Raw genomic sequence first — 21,004 nt, 5'->3', positions numbered from 1 at the left:
ATAATCATGTACCCAAACTACATTTTTCTACATCTCAATGGTCTAGCTACTTGGAAAAGATCGTGGGGTGGGATTTTCCACAATGGACACTCTCAAATTTGGATTAAATACCCTTTGAATGGGAAAGAGCCACGGACGTCATATAAAAATAGGGACTCAAAAGAATGCCCTTACTCAGCCCAAACAGGTCATTGAAACCATCATGATGAACATTAACAGGTTGGAAACCGAGAGATTAAAATGCTCTGCACCTGCTTCGCCTTAAAACAGAGACTTCTTTTAATTAGAAAGCACTGAGTGAGCCGTAACGACATTACAATGCAACAGATTTTACGGGCCAGCATATTCATAACGACTTAATGGAAAAACAGTATTTTACATTTTTATGAATTAACTTTTAAGCAACCTAGTAAACAGGACGTAGCTTATACAGACTCTCAGACTTGGGGCAAAGTAGTTGAGAAAAGGTACGTCACAAGTGCAACCGTGCAGAGGTCCGCAACATAAGGGTGGGTCCCACTTTCTCCACAATATCAAGCTCAACGTTTCAGCTAATTGTCCTTTGTTCACAGTATTTAATTGGCGTACTAGAAGACAACGAGGTTTAAAATACCCCTGGAGATGGTCTTGGGCATGAAATGAGCATTGTCATATATTCATGGCCCAAGTGCCGACACGGGTTGGAATCTACATGCTGACTACAGCCCGCATGCCAGCAACGACGCGTTGTGGGGTTTCTTTGCCTCGGCGCACATCAAATGTCTAAATGAAAGTCGATGCTATTGGTTTTCTCTACAGACATTGCGAGTGCACAGTGAAGCGAAACCGAAGGACCTTTAACCCTACAAGAGCCGGGGGGCGGAATCCGCACCCTCGACTTTTTTTCCCCAATACCACCGTTCTGCATTTCTTTTCAGGACCTGAGCATTCCGGAGTTGTGAGAGTAGTTCTTTGCAGTCATTTTAACACTAATGTTGAGAAAATCGAATATGCCGTTGTTGCGTAGTGCCCATTTTTCCGAGACAGATAAGCCCAAAACGAATACTTTTGCCACTGTCGTTCAAGGGCACACGGGTACACTGCACACAGTGTAACTTTAATCTTCAAATGACTGTACCAACAAAACTATGTTTCACTGATTTCAAACTTCATATTTGTAATAAAAAGTGTCTTTACATCCATACAAAGTTGCAAAAAAATGAGAATGACACGGTCGAGCCCGGGGGGGCGCCCCCTTTGAGGGTTAAGCACACACCGTACAGTATCGTTCATATTGGAATTTTTTTTCTCCTTGTTCAGCGACTTTGTTAAAGAACTGTAATTTTACTGAAATGAAAATTTGGTTGAACGCAGGCAAACAGAGGGGCATCCACATTTTGTGAAGAAGTGAACCTGATCCATGAAACTCAAAAATGCCTAGAATCACATTTTTTATCACAGGCAAACTTTTGTACATGGCTAACTTAACCAAAGCGGAACCAGTATAACACAATTCGACATATAGCGCAGGACCACGACAAGCAAGGGGTCCTTTGATGCCAACCACGCAGCCAAGGTCTACAGCACGTCATCAACAACCCATGACACTGACAGTGCAATTCGCGGTAACTCACTTCTCCAGTGTCCAACACTGAAACATGAGTTAGACACATGCACTTAAATAGACATTGAAAAGTAAATTTTCAGATTGCATTTGTATGTTTAATGTACTAACAACCATCTTAGAGCAATTAACGTCATGCATTTATATATATATTTAAAGTTAATTGTAATTTACAAACAATAATAACTTTCGGCCAGAACAGCTTAATAGTCGAACCTTTATGCAGCGTTTCTTTAAAACGAAAAGTATGAAGTGATTAGCTTAGAGCTAAGTGGCTGCCGTGAGGCAAAAAATAGGGAGTTTTCGTCGTATTTGTAGTTAGTTTGCAGAAATAACGGATATCAAACTGTTCTAAAAATGCAGCACATGCTAGGCATGCATGTACATTTGCCTAGTCCTTTTAATACCTTGGAAAGAAGCGATTAAAGCAGCAAATGGCGATTTAAATGAACTCATGGCACAAAATTCTGCTACATGAGACAAACTTGAGCAACTTGGACACAGTGTTTTTCAAATCAAGGCAAACTTTCACAATCATTTTTCGACATGCTGACCCAAAACCGTGGGCTGGTCCTTCAGAGCACTCGAGGTCACAGACACGGGTCAACCGTATACTTATTCCGGGCTGTTACTTGTTAAAATATTACATGACAGATCATCTATTGTCATATTCCAGTTATGAGTATTCTTCCCCAGCAATGACGTCAATTGCTTCACTGACCCTGCGAGCGAACGTGCCCTGGGAGGATGTTATCCCAGACATGAGCTCATGCCAACACCACGGCGCCCTTGAAAACTTTGCATTATGCGAGCATGCTTAGTTACGTTCAGACAATCATTGACAAAAAATACTGTTATGAAAACAATGTCTTGCTTATTAATCTAGACTTGGCAAAATACATTCAGGTTTTGTCTACTTTCCCCTCCAGTGCGCCTAAAATTATTTTATCGGAGGTGAGCAATCCTGAAGTCCTTGAATTTCAAAATACATATATCTGCAATCTTTATGCACTATTATGAGCACAATCAATTTCTTCCACAAAAAAATGCTTAGGCCACCTTGCTCCTTGTTTTTTCTTGTTTTGTGTGCATGATTATTTTAATTACAACCACTCTTGTTTGACTGATGAACTCAATACTTGAAGAAAACAAAACAAAAAGAAGAAAAAAAAAAGAGTGAAAAATTTAAACATAAACAAACACGGCTTGGGTGGGGTATCAAACGAACTAACAGAAGCAATGCTGCACCAAGCCAACCCCCAACAACAAAAAAACCAGCATTTCCGTTGGCACGTTTGTTAGTTAATGCATTTCTGGAGCCATTTCCTGCACAGATGAAGAACTCTCTGAAGAAACGAAAACAGATTCATGAAACACTCTACCCTATGGAATCCTCTTCTCATAAAATTTCATGTCATGCTCACCATTGTGACAAATGGCCACGTTACGATGCAGAAATGCGAATTTCAGGAAGACTATAACAATCAAGCTTTCTGCAGGCTGGACTCAAGGTGGGTCTTATAACAAAACCAGCCAAACTGCCGTTCATCTTTCTTTTTTCCCCGTTAAATAGAGCGGCAGGTAATGGCGTGAACCAATGTCACATTATTATGTGAACACCGTGTACTTGGGTTGGGTGTACAGACATGCCTCATTGTACACAATGGTTGTAGGTAAATGGCAAATGCGTGTTCAACGCCATCAGGTGCATGCGCATTCAGTGTGCAAATGCTCCATACATGTGTATGTGGTGATTCGTATATCTTTGGAATAGGCACAGCAAATGCGTGTCATGACAATTTGACATCCAACACGCCGGTGGCAATCTGTAGGAAGGGATGTCATTTGGAAGAGACCTATAGCTAGGCAGCATCCAGTTTCTTTTCCCATGCACTCAAACCTTTCTGACAATTTACGAAAACATGTTTCTGAAACAGCTTAAATGAATTCTGACCTCAGGCAAGAACCTGAAGTCTAACTGTAAAGGGTCATCGCACGGGTCGCCAATTCCCTTAATAACACGATTTCACACATTCCAAAACACACATGTTTACATTACATACCTACTGTGGACATTCCTTTGTTTTTCGTGCAGTTAAGAAAACTCAGTGAAAATACTCATTTTTCTTCAACCAGGAACAAGATTTTTGGGCGTTTTTTTTGTACAAGGTTTCCATGACTATTCCTCTTCCTTTTACCACAGACGACCCCTACCCAAAAATGCCTCTAAACTCCTTTTCCAGATAGGGGGAAACCTTGTGTGGACATGTGCAAGTCCACACAACGCCATCGTACCCTGCATTATGTGGACTTCTTTTGTGCAGAGGTCCACACTATGTATGACACGCCTGTACATCGTAACATCCTCAATGAGCATGTTGGAGGAGTTAGATGTACATTTAAGACGGTGGAAAAAAGGGTTAGAGATGGCACTAATGAGTGGCTCGTCCCAAGTGTAGATTTCCCTAAATTGGAAGAGGAAAAGAGATATTATGGGGCTTGTGTTATCTGCATATTTTAAATGTTGCACTCGTGTTCCTAGTTACAGCTGGCTGGCTATTTAAACTCTGTTATGTGTCATTAGAGACTGTCAGCGTCCCTACCGGTAGTGCATTTTTATTTCAATCGCACACCCCATGAATTAGAGGCAAATTCTATCTAGATTACTTAGCAACCTGAAGCAAGTGATAGCTGGGAGGAGACATGCAAAGAGCTGGGGGGGGGTGTTAGAATGGTGTCAGGTTTCGTTAAGCTCTCCTGGCTCGGTATACAGGCAAGAATGTGGCATGTGCTCCGGCGCCCAACTTCATGAGGCAGCTTAGCAGAAAAGGGTTTTGCGAAGGCTATGGCTTAAGATATGAAATTACCCGGTAGCCAGCAGTGTAATCAACTGCATGATACATTGACTGGTTATCAGGGTTTTTTGCTTCGCAAACATCGGTGGGCTTGGCAAAGTCCTGCACTTTCAGCAACTCCGTGAAGTTATACCCAGGTGTTGGTGGTGGTGGTGGTGGGGGGGGTCTTTAGGGCTTGTTACCGTCATATTTCACAGGAGCTGGTAGAGACAGATCAGCTGCACCTCTTCCCTGGCCTCCTCTTCCCGCATCCACATGGACAGATGGTCCAAGGGCAGTTGCTTGACCCAAGAGGGGAGGTCCATTGACAACTGGAGATGTAGAGAAAAGACAAACACGATGCCCATTAGGAGAGCAAAGGCAAAATGAAGAGGTGAGTTGAGGTGTAAAACGGTTTCATTTCTGAGGAGGGCCCATGGGTGCCCCTAATTTTTTTCCGGGGGGGGGGAAGGGGGAGGGAGAACTGAAAGCAACCTGTGGCTTGTTCATAGGCTATGAACAGCTCCAATTTCAATGGGGGGGGGCACAGACTTCTGTGTAGGATGGGATGGGGCAACCTCTCCATAGTTACCTGTAGGTACCTACTGTGTAGTCTGTGCACTGACCACACCAGTGGTAGAAATAGATGTCTGCGAGTTGAGGGATGAGGATGACCAAAGTCCTAATATCGCTAGGCCCTTGAAATTCGTAAAGGGGAGGGGGCGTGGACACTACATTACATTAAGTGTTGTTATTGCGAGCTTACACACCTTACATGTACATGTCCGTGTTTATCAACATGGGGGGTATTTGAAGTTTCTCGGTTCAGCTGTTGAAATGTCCAAATTATCCTCAACACAAGCATTATTTTGTTTGACACCATCAAAAGTAAGATGGTCCATCCTCCATTTGGTTAAAGAGTAGAGGGGGGGGGCTACATACATGTACATGTATCCCCACCCCTCAGGATTTACCCCCATGGACTTACAAAAAGAGCACCGCACAGACAAGCAACAAGTGGCCTGTACACAGCACAACATCTTTTCACAGGCTATGGTCTTCATGAGTGCATGGTAAGTGGGTTCTTCTTTTTCACTCGACATCTCTTGGGGCTGACAGAGTGCATGCATATGGGTGAACGTGTGGAGTGCGAGGTCTTTTCAAGAGGGCGCCTGGTGCCAGTGGCATTAATGTATCGATCCAGTCTTTGCCTTTGCTATCAGTAGGGGGGAGGGCAGTTGATGGTGCAGAGAGCTCAGAGCAGTCTCCCCATTTTGTCATGCTTATGGCCTCATGCTAGACAATTCACTGAATCCAGACATCCAAATCAGCACCACCAGGCCAGTCGCACCATAGGACTATAGTGCTTCCCGGGCACATCACAGCAACCAATGTAATTTCAGAGTGATACGGGACTTTGTCTCACCTCACATGATCTTTAATGTATTAAGGATTTAACACACACATACAAGGGATGCAGAATACTATACATGTATACACGGCACATGCATGCCATATAAGCAGACAAGAAGTCACAAGGGAGCAATGGAGCATCATGTGCCCTTCTCGGCTGGCAACCAGGATAACATTGCAAACAATGCTCAACATTGCCAACCATTTTTCCCGCTGGACAGGCAGACTGTACACACAATGTGAGAGAGCAATGTGCATATAATACCGTATGCACACATACAGTAATATAGGGTTGGGTCTCGACGGAAGCCAAGCCAGTCTTTTTGACTCGGCACAAGGCGACAAAACCTATTAGTGAAATCCTCAATCACCGCAGAGTGACTTGCAAACCAGGTGGGGTTGTCATTGTGTGCATGGTACCTGGCCTCACCCTTTCACATTCATGCCACAAGACGCTGTTACCCTTCTCTTGTGAAAACACTGCTCAGGCAATATGCCATCTTCTTACAAACTCAGCCATTCCCTACAATCATGCTCTCATAAAACCTTGAACTTCTGAAAGTCAAACCTTAATTAACCTTATACATGTATGCTGCTCCAAAAAGCATTTATTAGATTGTACTGATCACATAAGGATATTACAGTAAATGGTGAACTAATGAAAGCTGGTTTGTTTTACATGCGTCAGGAAACAGCTGTTGGGCAGATAACGTGGCTTTTTTCCTGGAAAGAGTCCAAGGAAACATGATGATGAAAAATCCACAAGTCAGTCATGTTACAGAAAGTTGAAGATACACGCACATGTACATGTGAGATGCATAACAGGCAGCATGCATCCACCGAATCAACAGTCAAAAAATGCAGATCCTCTTTGACTTCCGCTCAGAAAGTGTGATATCAACATGTTTTCATAGTAGCAATAGCCTTCCCCTTGTACCCCAATAAACCCAAAACAGTCTCTTTTATGATGTCAGGACTATAAATGGACATATTTGTAGCCTTTGAGTAAAAGGTTAGCATCATGCTGCTACCACAAACCTTTTCAGTAAAAGGTGAAATAAAGTAAAACTGAGTTGTACTTTATTTTTTTGCCACTTTCACCATGAAAAGCTTCAAAGCTCATATTTGTGGCCAATCAATCGTAAAAAAAATGTAATTTGTTCAGTTGTACAGACCCAATGAAGATTTAAACAGATTCTAAAAGAGAAGGAAACAAACTTTTCCAAAGATTTTGTTTCATTGATTTTCAAAGTAATATTTTACTTTGAAAATGGAGTCGAAGGTCACTGGGATGTGTCAAAGGTCACAGAGACCCACTTTTCTCAAAACTTAATTTTCACGGCATTGCTGATTAGAGTATAAAATTCTCATTTTTGATACCACATTTACATAGTTTATGTTCGGTAAAAACTTACAGAGTTGTAATTTATTTTTATTAAAAGGGTGGTGTTTTAAGCTAAAATGTTCTATTCCCAGTGATCTCTGCCCTGACACCATGGAATGGTAGATCATGCCAACAATTGGTGTGTCTTTATAATTCATCAATGTCTTCAAGCACAGCAATTTTTGTAATCAAAATTGGAAGACCTGAGGTCAAAACGCAGTGTTGGTCTGACGTGGAATGACCCAGGTGCCAAATAATACAACTTGTATAACACCTAGCATGGTTAATGACTAAGGCCAGCCTTGTGGCAAGGGGGTTTCTCTACTTGAACACAGAGAATGTGAAAGGGGAGGGGGCGAGTCAGGGCACCTGGATGGTGTGGTGCATCCTGTTGACATGTTTAAAGAGGGAAAACTGATACTCTTGCCAATTAACTCCAATTTGTTTTCTTCCTGCTTTGAAATACAAGAAGTTCTTTTTCGATCATTTGGCCCCCTTTTTCTCCCCGACAAAATCACGCAATAAATGCAGTTGGTAATGCCAAGGCCACTGGGTGAGGAGGGCGCTGCACAAAAATAATTATTCAATTATTTGCCGCAAGTGCAACTCCCTCACTCGCTAAAATACATTTCTTTTTAGTTTCCCACCAATTTTACTTTCTTCGGGCCCTTTCAACCATAAAGACATTGGTAGAGAGTAGCACTTCTTTGCATTGTCGACATCACAGATACATTGCCAGCAAGACTTTGCTGGGTGTTTCATGCCGTAACAGACAAACAAAAATATGTCCTTCTTTCTTGTGGACACTCCTTCAACTTGAATTTTTGACTATGACTTTCTTGAATGACCCACTTTACTCCAAATCCTGAATTTCCTCTAAAATCATGTTCCATTTCGTGGGAAATGTTAGGTGGACCTCCGACCACAGCCTCACACACACATTCCATTCATGTAATCTTCCTCCGCACCCATGTCCACTACCAGGTACTCATGAGAGGTTAACGACCCTCTATTGGCCTTGATGGTGCTCCATTCTAGGACTTCATATATCACACAGTCTCTTGTCACTTTGGGGGGGGGGGCAGGACCATGTCCCCCATCCACCAGTGGGACTGGAGTCGGAAACTAACTTCAGAATGAAAACAAAATGTGAGGAATTGCCAATGTAACTGATTGGAAGTTTTAAAGGGTATACAGAAATAGAAAATGTTTAGTTCACGTGACAAATATATAACCATTTCAAAAACATGGAATTTAATGTTTACCCCATTAATTGTGACCCCAAAATGAATAAAAAGACCCTGCGCACTCCCAAGCTGATTTGGATGACATCATTGCTAGAACACTGACATGTACAGTGTACATGTCCACTGTGCTTAGTACCTGCAGTCTTGCATACTTCAAAAGACCATGCTGTGTTTGATGTAGCTTGGCCCACAGGCAAACACTATCTCAATTCAAGAAATACTACGGTAGGACTGCGTCTTTTAATTTCTACCTTTAATTTCTATTTCTGTTACTCTTTAAAGGTCAAAATGTCACGTGATAAAAATTATCATCAGAACTAGTCCACCATCGATTAAAAACATGTGACTTGCTTCTAAAGCCCCTGACACTTGACTTGGTATTCCACAGTGGGAGTACTTGTCCAATATGGACCCAAGTCCTTCTCAAAACAGGGAGTGAGATCTAGTGCATAGGGTGCGCAAATCTAACCTATGAACAAAATGTCGAGGTTAGAATCCTGCTCCTGGCAATAGCTGTAAGCCTTGGCCAAGTTACAGTACAATGATTCATCTCTTTGGGCTCTATGCACATAGGGCTATAAAGAGCTTCGGCACTGCTGTTGAGACCCCGGCAATGAACTGGCATCCCGTTCAGAGGATAGAGCATTCCCAGTATTATACCAATACTTGCGAGAAGGACACCAAGATTTGGAATATGTCCTTTTCTCCCATTGTATAGTACAAGTTCTAGTCAACCAGAAACCATTAAGCATCACAGAGTCTGAAGTTCCTTCATCATGTTTTTAGACAAGACACCCAAGAATTTCCCTTGACTGGAAGCCGGAATGTGGAAAAAAAAATGAGGACGTCCACTAACAACATGGAAGAGGACAATTCTGAAAGATGTAGTTGCAGAAGAGCTGATCTGGGAGGATGCCAAATCTCTTGCAGAAAACAGCAGAGGATGGAGATCTTTTGTTGCTGCCCAATGTTCCACTTGGAATAGGAGGACCTAAAGTCTAAGTTAGTCTGGTCCTACCCTTATATCCAAATGCACAGCATGCTGAGTCATGTGATGACATACATGTATGTACTGTACTACACTAGAAGCTGTCAAATGAAAAAAAAAGTACTCATAGAGTTCAGACTATTTGAGGAAACTGCAACGGAAATTCTCTGGAGTAATGGTCCAGAGGGAACTCGGATTATTTGTTGACATCCCCTTTCCCATCTGCTCCACCTCCTCAGAATGTCCCATTTTTACTGTCACTGTCATTCTGCCTTGGAACAAGGTCACACAAAACGGCAGACAAGTAATACCATCACCACTTCCCCCCCCCAAAAAAAAAACCAATAACAAACAAACCAACAAGCCAACAAACAAGCCAACAAACAAGCCAACCAACCAACCAACAAACACACACACTAAATCAAACTATAACTAAACTAGGCCAAATCACTATAAAAATCCACAAGGAAACCTCAACGCCAGAGTTGCCTGATTTAGAATTCTGAAATCATAGCCTAAATGCAAGAGTTTTGCTCAACTACAAACTTCTGAAGGAGCCCACATTTTACGGTGGTTACCTTGGTAAAAGCTTGAGGTGGGGGGGAGAGTCCTACAGGCATGATGAGTCGCCTACTTCAAAACTTGAGAGACAGAGCCCAAATGCAAGAGTTACCCAATTAAAACTTCATGAGCAAGAACCTAAATGCCAGAGATACCCAATTCAAACATCAAGAAGGGAAGCCCCAGTGCCAGGGTTACCTAATTAAAAATTCAGAAGGGGGAGCTTAAACACCAGGTTTAATGATTTGCAGGTTTGGACTGGAGAGCCCAAATCCTAGTCATCCAGTTCAAAATTAGGAAAGGGGAACCCATAATAGATGCCAGGTCTACCTGTGGTCTACCCAATTCAAAATTCCCTAAGAATGCAGAGCCTGATCGATAGGGCCTCCCCCTTTAGAACTTAACCAGGGGGAGCCCCAGTGCCAAATTTGTCAGATTCACCAGTCAGCAATGCACTAAATCAGTCAACTGCAGCAGAGTTCAGCGACAAGCCGTCCCTAATGCAATTACGCCCACTGACAACTCGGCACCACCTTCCAGTCATCAATTACAGTGTACATCTTTTCTGGCATTGTCAACTGTACAGAAGATTCATACCCTAGATGCAGGTCACCTCTGGAGAAGGGGGTCAAAGCTCTTTAATTGATGCTTAGCACTGCAGTGTGTTCTCACTCTGTCACCAGACAGTTGGACTAAGAGCAGTCACACACACCCCTCCCTGCAATGAGCTCTTGCTCCCTACATACAATGAGGTTTGCCTCTTAGCCAAAAAGAAAGCCCCCAAAACGGCAAACCTGTTGTAACTCGGGCACATCTTTGAACTGGATATATTGAAACTGGCGCATACTTGGCGTGAACTTCAATGCCCATACGTGTACGGAATGTGACATTACACTACTGGGACACACATTACACATGGTCACTCTGGGAACTTGACATCTGATGGGGTTTTCATATCTGACCTGCTGCATCTGGTAGAGCCAGGTTTGAGAAAAGAAAATATAGCGTAGTAAAATTTGAAAAGTGGTACATTCAACTTCAGATGCCATCAGGCACAATAAAGACCCATTCAGTTACACTGTCGCTACTTGCAAAACCAACAGCCTGCTTTTTTGTGAATTTGCAGAGCTTGGCCAGTGATCTTGGACAACTGAAATTTCAGGACAATTGAAAAGTCAGAACAGTTGAAAGAGTGGGGAAAAATGAATTGGGTTGGGAAGAGAATATTTGTTGAGAAACAGAGACCGACTTGGAATTTCACGCCAGCCGACCTGTTCCTTCTGACCACAAGACAACAGCCGGAAGAATGGAATATATGGTTTACATTCAGAACTTCATACCGTTTTGCTTTGTTTGGACTTCATCTGTCAGGAAACACAAACCATAGGGAGTCAGGTATCCAGACCACAAATTTCCTCTGCCTGTAGATAAAGCGCATCCTACAACTGCCTCACCTGTCATGCTACCGGTCAGTGTCAACTGCGGTTCAGCATGGGTCAAAAAGTCAAACCATATGACTTGCAGTTTCCACTGTAACAGTTGTTTTTAATACACACACAAAAAAGAGTGGATTAAAAAATGCAGCGTTTTGTATTGGGATCATCCAATGAAAATTGACGGTTATGCTAGATGGGATTCGGGATTTTGCAGGTGTTGCACTTGCAGTTGGCTCAATCACAAGTCCCTCCAAGTCCATCACAAATCAGTCAGTCTTGAGCCTAGTCAGAAGCTATTCAAATGAACTGTGGCAAAAACACTCCCTTGTTATTGCTCACCCTGTTACTAATGGCTGGTCCTTGGACTTGTGACTACCGACTTGCGAAAGGACTTCTGAAACCACTCATAGTGGACTTAACGACCACCCTGGGATATATGCACCACACTCACCACAGAGGCATATCCGTGTTAAAGATAATCTCATATCAGCTCTACATGAAAAACATAAGTAGACGGGAGGGGGGGAGGAACCTAAAAATTGAAGGCAAGACAACTTCCACCGTTTCGGTCCCTGTAGACATGAGCTTAATTTTAGGAAGCTGCCTTCTTTCCTCTAAAAAATTTGCCACAAACTGTTTGAGGTGATTATTAGTACACCCGGTCACACACATACATGTACTATACTTCCAAGAATTACAAGGGGCAAATGTTTCTGCCAGAACTTGATAAACAAACTCAATGACAGAGACAGATGAGTGCCAAAGGTATTAATCTGGATCACAGGAGAAATAAAGGGATAGCTGCAAAATGCAATACCAGTTGATGATTGGGCCTGTGCTAAATATAAGAATATTCATTCATCATATATTCAAATACTTGCTTTTGGTTTGATTCTTTACAGGTGCACTACACTGATATAACAGGGAAAAAATGGAAAAACTTGGTTTCTTGGTAACCAATTGCCTGCTTGAAGCTTAATCCAAAAAAGAAAAAAATAGCTCCGATTCCAGTTACCAACTAATCCTGAGTTATTGGGATGAATATAATGTGTTTTTTCCTGTATCCTCCGCCCCAAAAACTGCTTCTCCAGAGTCTAACCAAAAGTTCACCGTACAACCAAATATTCAAAAGTTACATCAAATCTCAGGTTGAATAATCAATGATTTAATTTGACTTGGCACTTGAAGATGAGAGAATGCATTATGAGTTCTACAGAAATTATGGACCCGCTAAATTAAGAAATGACAAGGCTATAGTGATACGTTCTCTTATGAGTGGGACATTCAGTGTAAGACATAGCCTACAGAAACCTGGTACTCAATGGATGTAAAACCTGGTTAAAGGTACAGTCCATCACGGGTCATTTGTGCTCCAGCTCGCTGAATACTGTAAAAAAAAATAAAATAAAAAACAAATTCTTGGATTTTGATTTCAGATCAGAAGTTGCTGAGTCACATTTTGAATTGTGCCTGAATTCAGCATCTGGGACACAATCTCACATTCAGTTGAATGCAGCTATGCAATGTCATGCACCAAACTGACAAATTATAGCAACTGGACGCGCATGTGTCATGTCAATACTTGTGCCTGCTTCTGTTGGTAATTTTCCAGAGAGGAGTCTTCAGACACATCCTTGCAACTGGCCTTCCTTCTTTGTTTTCTAAAAAATGACAGCGTGCAAGTGAGAATAATTTTACAGTGAGTTTAGCCCCATAACCATCTCTAAACCAAGTAAGCATTTCCAAAAATACTGCTAAATTTGTCAGAACTTTTACATTTGGGATCTGCAAATGATAGACTCTATCTTTAAGGGAAAAAATTACCAGAATTTGAAGAAAAATTTAAAAATACATTAATTTATCAATGCAGTATTACCAACAATGCCCAATGACCTTTGCACGTCAAAAATCAATGTCCATATTTACTGGTACATAGACATGTACGTCCACACTGTGGTTGATGCAAGTGTATACAGTGTATGTCAGGGCCTGTGTATGAATCAACATGCCCACTCTGAATACAACAGAGCGACTCATTCCCCCCCCCAAAGTGATACGGAAGGTTTTTGCACTGGGTTACAACGGTGATTTTTTTTTTTTAAAGAGCAAGCACTGTATTGTGTGTTACAGGAAAAATCCACGTGTAAAAGTAAACGTGATACCCGCTCCAAGGCATGTACATTTGTATACATGTTACACATGAACCTAGTGTAGCCCGATTTCAGTTTCCCTGAAAAACTGTCAAAACCGCTTACTTCCATTGTCTGAGAGGTTACTGAGTAATCTCTGAAGTTGGGTGTAGTGCTCGATCCCACAATTTGGAACCTGTGTTTTGAAATCAACCTGATATGAGTGTCTCTTTCTGAGGCACACTTTTACAGTCAGGGTCTCCCCTGACATGTGCCCTATAACTCTCTCAGTCCACTTTTCAGGACTACCTGGTACAAATCCTGATCAACCTTAGCGACAGCAAATCAGAAATCCAAAACTCTGACATGCTGGCAGGCTGTACACTGTGGCCATTAATACCAACCTATGCACGAAGAGTGAAAGTAATCCTCGAACAATATCAGGTGCCGAATATCTGCGTTTCCTCTCTCTGTCAACCACTGCTTTAACTATTCTTCACGTTCCAACTTTGGAAATTTACATTTTGGGGGATTTGTGAAATGCAATATCTGACCTCAGTTCCACTGCTGATGTTCAGGCAGGTTACATTTCCTACATTTGAACACATTCTCTGCACCCTGTGCATATCACAGCAGACACCTGTTCTAAAAGACAACTACAAAACAAGGAACTATAAAACAATGGATTTGGGGGGGGCAAACAAGTCTGCACAAGCAATATTATGATAAAAACCACGACCGTGGTGTGACTTCCTGTAAAAAAAAACTCAGCTGAGGCCACGGTGAACGTTTGGCAGCTGACCTCCTTGTGTTGGCAGAAGTACGGGAATATTATGCCCACGAGATGCAAAATATCCAAAGGAAGCAGAGGAAGGTTTTTGTGCCATCTGGCCACACATCCTCTTCCTGAGTTAGGGGTCAACCACAGTGGTAACACTGGCCGAAATCATTATGGTAAATTTACTCAAGGCATGAAAGTTCACAGTTTTTTTCTTTTACCAAATGCTTAACTTTATATAAAGTTTTGAAAATCAAATAGCAAATGGCTTTCTCTGTCTGTTTTATGCTTATTTTCCTAAAAGATTTAACAAACAAACATACAAGTAAAAACAGCATTATCTTCTCTTGAGATTATGTACATGTATTTTTGTTCACGTACAACTGTACGCCATCCACATGTACACTTAAATTATGTTATACATGTAAAGAAACTGAGGTGCATTTATCACCACTCCATGCTCAATCTCACTATCTTGTCAACACAAATGTACACTTTTTTTTTACACACTGTACATGTACACGTACCTTTGCTACACGTGTCCAGCATGTTGTAAACCGTTAAGGTTTTGAAATCAAGAACCTTATCCACTTCCATGTTTGCACATGTACATTCCTTTCTTAACATTTTACAGATTTGAGTTAGGAAGCACTTGGAGGCCACATGTTCCCCCTTGGAATTCTGCCCAACTTTTAGGAAGTTGCTAGTTTTCCCAGTTAATTGTGGGCCAGTTTTTGCCACTGAGACTGGCATCCTGGCAGGTTGAAGAGTGATCATCCATCAATCTAAATGCAATCTAAATCTAATTTTTGCGTATGTGTAAAAATAGTTTTCCCTTCAAAACTGTCCCCAAATGAAGGCCTCAGAGAATCTCAAAGGGCCTTTGACAGACCCACACTAAGGATCAGTGCCCGCTGTGTGCTCCGATTGATTAATTACTTACACATTTGGACCTCACTTGTGCAGGGTTTGCCTGCACCCCTCCTGCAAATCCTGGATTGCCTTCAGCAGCACGCGCTAGTGTTAAAACTTCATTTTCATTTTCAGTGCCTCAGGAAGCATCAATTAAACCCCGTCCCTCCTGCTTTTACAAGGGCAAAGTGTCTTATTAACGACTAAATGAATGGCTACTCAGGCACGCTTTGCCAGTGAGGGCTGACTTTGAAAACTGGGTAGCCCCATTTGTCAGTGTAATTTAATAAGCACAGCATGCTCGTTGCTTTTACCGGGGGCTTGTGGAAAACAAAATTAACAAATTGGGCTGGGTGGTGCTCAAGCCATGGCCTCCTGCGTACTCTTAAAGACCTACAAGTCTTATTTGGTTTCAGGCCGGTACACTGGTCTTGAATTGCCTGCGTTAACCAAATCATAATTTGCGTACTGTCAAATTCTCTGCTATTTGAGCATTTTTGTGGTGTGTGGACATGGACAGGGTGGTTTTGAAAAAGAAAGATGGAAGGTACATGTACCAACTGGACTGCCAGCTTGTGCTTCTGAATTTATTTGACAAAACATAGCCTTTCAAATTTTGCAATGGAGTGTGTAGGCATCAAGTTTCAAAATGGCGATGGGCTTTGTGACCGCTTTAAGGGGTGATCATCTCTGGATAGAAATATCTTCAAAAGTCATTCAGCCACCCAAAAAATTGCAAGGAAAATGAAAGATTAGAAGATGAGCTTTAATCTGACCTGAGAAACTTGCATTTTGTCCTGATTTTTCGACAAGGGGTTACTGTCTGTTGTGGTAGCTTATTTACTGGTCTGTAACCTAGCCCACCAAGCTTGTCAAAGTCAACTGGCTGGTTCAAATCTAATGCAACAGTGAAGATATGTATGATCAACCCCCTGATTGACCCATCCAGAAAATGAGACTGCATCCCGCAAGTGACTCCTTGGACACCAAGTTGAATATCACTAATGACCCTGAACCGTATTACCGGCAGACTTGACCGCAGGGTAGGCAGTGGATTCACTACTCACTGTGTTTAGTTGACTATTACCACAAAACATCTGCTTCATGTGGTCACTCGAAATGCAGGTAAATCCGGCCAATTCTACCAGCAGTATTTATGAATCCCCCCCCCACAAAACAAAAGTCTACCACTGTTCCAATAAATGCCGTGACCAGCCATTTCTCCGTACGGAGAACTGGAAAGAGATACCTATGCTTCCCGATAATTTAATTCCCTAGACTTGAAAAAATGAAACCCAAACCTGGTTTTCTTTCAAATTCAGTTCTGAACAGGAAGGTAAGCTCTCGAGTCCCATCCAGGGACATGGCAGTTGATAAAGATATCCATGATTTCACTGAACCAACTCCCAATTGTTATCATTCGGCTGTTTTGTTTTGCTACGGATGCAGAAATGTCTCCCCTTCACTGACCTCTTCATAACATCCTGCAGATTAACTACTCTAACAGCCATCTGACAATGGGATGCATGCATGTATGGGAGCTGTGTTTACATGAAGTCACAACACAACCAGCAACTCCAAAAATGGAAATGGTCACAAAATGGAAAGTAACTTCAGTGGAAACTAAAGGCCAAACAGAGGTCAGCCATGTATAGACCAAGTCTTGTGGTTGAATGGGCTCTGAGCTGGACCAACAGAGGGCACAATTTTCCTAGCAATGGAGGCTCCATTGGTAGGAGCTTCACTTCTCTAGTTCACAATTTTTTTTTCAACTACTATGGAGTTGCGTGTGCGTCCCTACCAAAGAAACTAAAATTCCCAACCAGCAGGGCTCTTTTCAACTGATGAGGGAGTGCTTCTGCTCAAGGCAGATAGAAATTCAAGACTTCTGTTTCCTATGATGAAACTACATAGGCTGCATGTTACTTTTAAAAAGTATGTTAATGTACATGTATAAATACTGCTTCTGCTTTGTATACAGTTCCATTCGCTTATGTCAGAAAAATCATCCTTTTGAGGTCATGTTTACATGTACATGTACCTAAGTTGTAAGATTTCTTCACTAACTTGTACATAATTTGACCTAAGTCAGTAAACATGTTTCAGTAAACATGTTTAGTCAATTTTGACTGGAAAACTGCTTTTTCATATTTTGGCACTGGTCTAACAAAAATACATTTGGTTGGTAGATAAAATTTGGGGGCTGCAAGTACCAACCAGCAATCTATTAGATATTAATCTCATATTTGAACCGTACAAGTACATGTAGTTTGTTGTGTCTGATCTGTTTTATATGTTCTTAGTATGCTCATCCTTTCTTATCCTCTAGAAGTGAGAGCAAAAGGGCTAAGGCCTGTTTTTACATAAATGGCAGTCCTTCGGTGGGAAGTCACCACGTGCGTGCACAGGTTTAAGCAAGTTTGATGGGGAATGCACTGCGGGCACACATGAGCAGCGGGCATGTGAACAAGCCCGGTTGAGAATCTTCCCACCAGCCTGTGTCTTCTTTACCAATGAGGGCGCATTCCAACTCTGGGTGGATAGGTTCAAAGTGTTCCAACCCTTCTTTGAGCAGGAGACCCTATCACAATTACTGGCTTACATGTAAAGTCCACTTCTGGGTTAAAACCCTTGGGGTGTGCATCTGACATCAGCCACCAGTGCTGTAATGGTCACCTTTTGGAAATACATGTACATATACGGACCATATTGCACCTGTTCATCAAGACTTCAACAATAGATATCCAATCAACAATAGCAGGATATACCCAAGCATGATTCCCTTTGACAGGCATCATTTTTGGGGGGGAAGGGATGGTAAAAAAACCCAATCCCTCCACAAATTCCCAAACAGCCTCCATATAAAGAGAAAAAAACACAGCTCATTGATCTATTGCTGATACGGGGTGAAAAACACTTCTTTTGTGTGAAGAGCGCCAATAAAATAACCTCTGATTTGTGGTGTTGAGAGCGTGTCATTGTGACAGCAAGAGTTCTTGTTGTGCAGGATAGCTAGCAAGAGCCTGGGGATCACACTTGGCAAAAAATGTTTATGTCTGGTTTCAGGTTAATACAGGTACGGCGTGTACCAGTTGTCACAGTACAGGAAACGGGTACATGGCTCCTTAAACCCAAAATGAACACATCCTAGTTGTGGTCAAGACACGTGGCGCCACTCTGTGAACATAGCATTTCTCTTGAAGAAACAGGGGCGGGTCCACAAATGTTTAATGTTGCAATGCAAATGACTGGGGGGGGGAAGCATCACAAAAATGATGTACATCTTGGTCTGTCCGCCAACTGATATGAAGAACAGCACAGTGCAGTGAGCATTCCGTCACTCACTTTATGAACTCTAGATCTACTCCAAAAGTAACTTCCACTTCCATTCTTCCATAAGTGCTGACTCAAGATACACACACCTTATCAGTTCTACTCAACAACATTATTTAATGAAAGTGACAATGCGGGTACCGATACAGTCAACGTTACTCTGTTGTCTGTACTGATTCTAAACACCTCTGGCCCGAACATGACTGCTGACTCAGTAAGGTCACACAGAGGGCAGGCAAACCCAGAAAACCCCTTTTTGTGTTTGCCGTCACGTCGAACCGATCGAGGTGATTGGCCCAGGTGTTCTTTCTCTGCCACAGACCGCTTCTCTGCAGAATTTTCTGAGAATTTGTGTACTTGTAGGTTGAGCTCAGTACAGTGGGCTTGGAAAAGCTTGTACATCTTCATTTAAATTCCAATTTGTTTTTTTTTTTAATCGAAAATTTGAGGGATGGAATAATCAGGGGCTCCTCTGATAAAATGTGACAAGCTGGAACAAAACGGACAACTGTACATACATGTGAACAGTTTTAAAGTCCATGATAAAATCTTGCCAGACCTTCCATACTACAATTCAAGTTTGACTTAGGTTGTAGAGTATGGACCAGTTTATGCTGGAAATTTGAAGACGTTTAAGAAGACAGCGAAGAGAATGACTCAGATGAAGGGGCAATCACCGTAAAGAAGAAAAAGGGTGTGTTCAAACTTAAAGGGAGGGTGTGCCCATGGGGGCGCACACGGCTTTGTGATCTGCTCCCCCTTCCCGTTTGGAGCCACGGGCAAAGCCAGTAAAGTGCCTCTACCAGAAAGTATCCCCATACCTGCTGGCTGGCATGCATGCATGTACAGCAAGCATGTACATGTGCGTTACAGGATTCCGCACAAATGAGTTTGACGGATTTATTTACTGGTAGTAATTTTGTTAAAAGTTGCACGAGAGAGAGAGCAAATTCAGTTCCTCATTGTGAGGTACCGTCGGCAGGAAGCTTGGCACGCACGCACGCACATCGATACAAAAAATGTTGCGCATGGATGCCTACATGGGGCAAAATTTATTGTAACCCGGCCTCTAACTCAAACGTTGCTCTGAGAACTTGTCATTTGCTCAGATGGGTCACATATCATGATCTACGATCATGATCTACATGTACATGTTGGAAGTGACAAACACGTACATGTAAGACACTGAACTTATTCTGCTCCGTTTATCAACATCAACCGGTAGGAAAATACAGGTGCCCAAGATACATTATGAATGACGTTGCTAGTTTCTGCACACGGAGAGGCCGTCTGGAGCGAGTGACAATTCACGGGGTGCCATCAAATCTGACATTTTTTTTCTTCCACAAATCTTGCAGCCTTTGCATACACGTAATCAACCTCAAGGGGTCCCCAAAATCAACCACAAGGATCAATGGAGTCAATCACACACACACTGCACTGATTCTTCAGTAGAAAACAACGTTGAGACGAGCATTGTGTTTGTCCGAAGACAGACACTGAGCTGTTTCGGGGAAATCTTTCAGATGAAAAAAAACCCAAAATTTAGTTGGAAAGGGTGGGAATGAAACTGCCGTTGTTAAGTCCGCAGTTCAAAATTTAACACACACAGTCCATGCAAGGCCCGATATGCGTGGTTGGAAACTTGCCAGATTCCCCGAAACAGTGTGGCTCAATTTATATGCGCTACACGTACAGAGGAAATGGCTCTTACCGCTACAGTTCTTGCCCCTACAGGTCATGTTGCCGGCATTACCAGCGGATGGCAATTTTTTTCGTTAGCAGGGCAATGCATGTACATGTATAAACAACGGAAGGACCTCAACACCTTGCACAGTGGATGCAGATGGGGAACTTCAGCCTGTACATGTCAGGATTGATTTTTTTAGCTTTTTAAAATGAATTAAAGGTCTGCTTGTTATAACTTCCGGTTTGATGAGGTCATCAGCCTAATTTTTTGCACAAACGTTGCAGGTGTTAAGGTCATTGTATCAATCAATTTTAAAGTCATTCTAGCAAACTTTGCCACAGACATCTATTCAAAATACTTTTTAATCATAGTTTAACCTGTTGCCAGAGGGCGCTTGAGTATTGCAAGACGTCATCGGTACATGTTTTGAGGAAAACAATTGTGTCGGAAACTAATACCATTGAAAGTAGGTTCATATCTATTATCAATTTCAAATTATAAAGTACTTCTGGTTAAGACCAGTTTTGACCGGAAGTAAGGGTCAAGCGATTTTACTTACACAAGAAGAAATGAAGACCAAACATTATTTTATCATTTGACACAAAAAGCAAGCTGTGAGAAGTCATAGTTGATTTTATCTAGATTTTTGAAGATTGAGCACGAATAATGCACTTGTAATTTGGTGCCTGATGATGT

General features: G+C 42.1%; 1 protein-coding gene across 2 annotated transcripts in view; it reads right to left on the bottom strand.

Moving 5' to 3' along the window:
- Positions 1-1,059: 1,059 nt before the first annotated feature.
- Positions 1,060-21,004, bottom strand: part of LOC110988376 (uncharacterized) — a 42,548-nt gene continuing 22,603 nt past the window's right edge. For both annotated transcript variants that reach the window (XM_022251809.2, XM_022251810.2), the window contains exon 9: positions 1,060-4,769. In XM_022251809.2, the coding sequence (XP_022107501.2) occupies positions 4,650-4,769 (120 nt within the window). In that variant the 3' untranslated portion in view covers positions 1,060-4,649. The remainder of the gene's footprint in view (positions 4,770-21,004) is intronic.

This window comes from Acanthaster planci, linkage group LG01 (genome assembly GCF_054643075.1).
Source record: "Acanthaster planci isolate LZ-2023a linkage group LG01, COTS_SCS, whole genome shotgun sequence".
In the NCBI taxonomy this organism is placed as follows: Eukaryota; Metazoa; Echinodermata; class Asteroidea; order Valvatida; family Acanthasteridae; genus Acanthaster; species Acanthaster planci.
The sequence above is the reverse complement of the archived record's forward strand: the minus strand, read 5'-3'. Positions and strand labels throughout refer to the sequence as shown.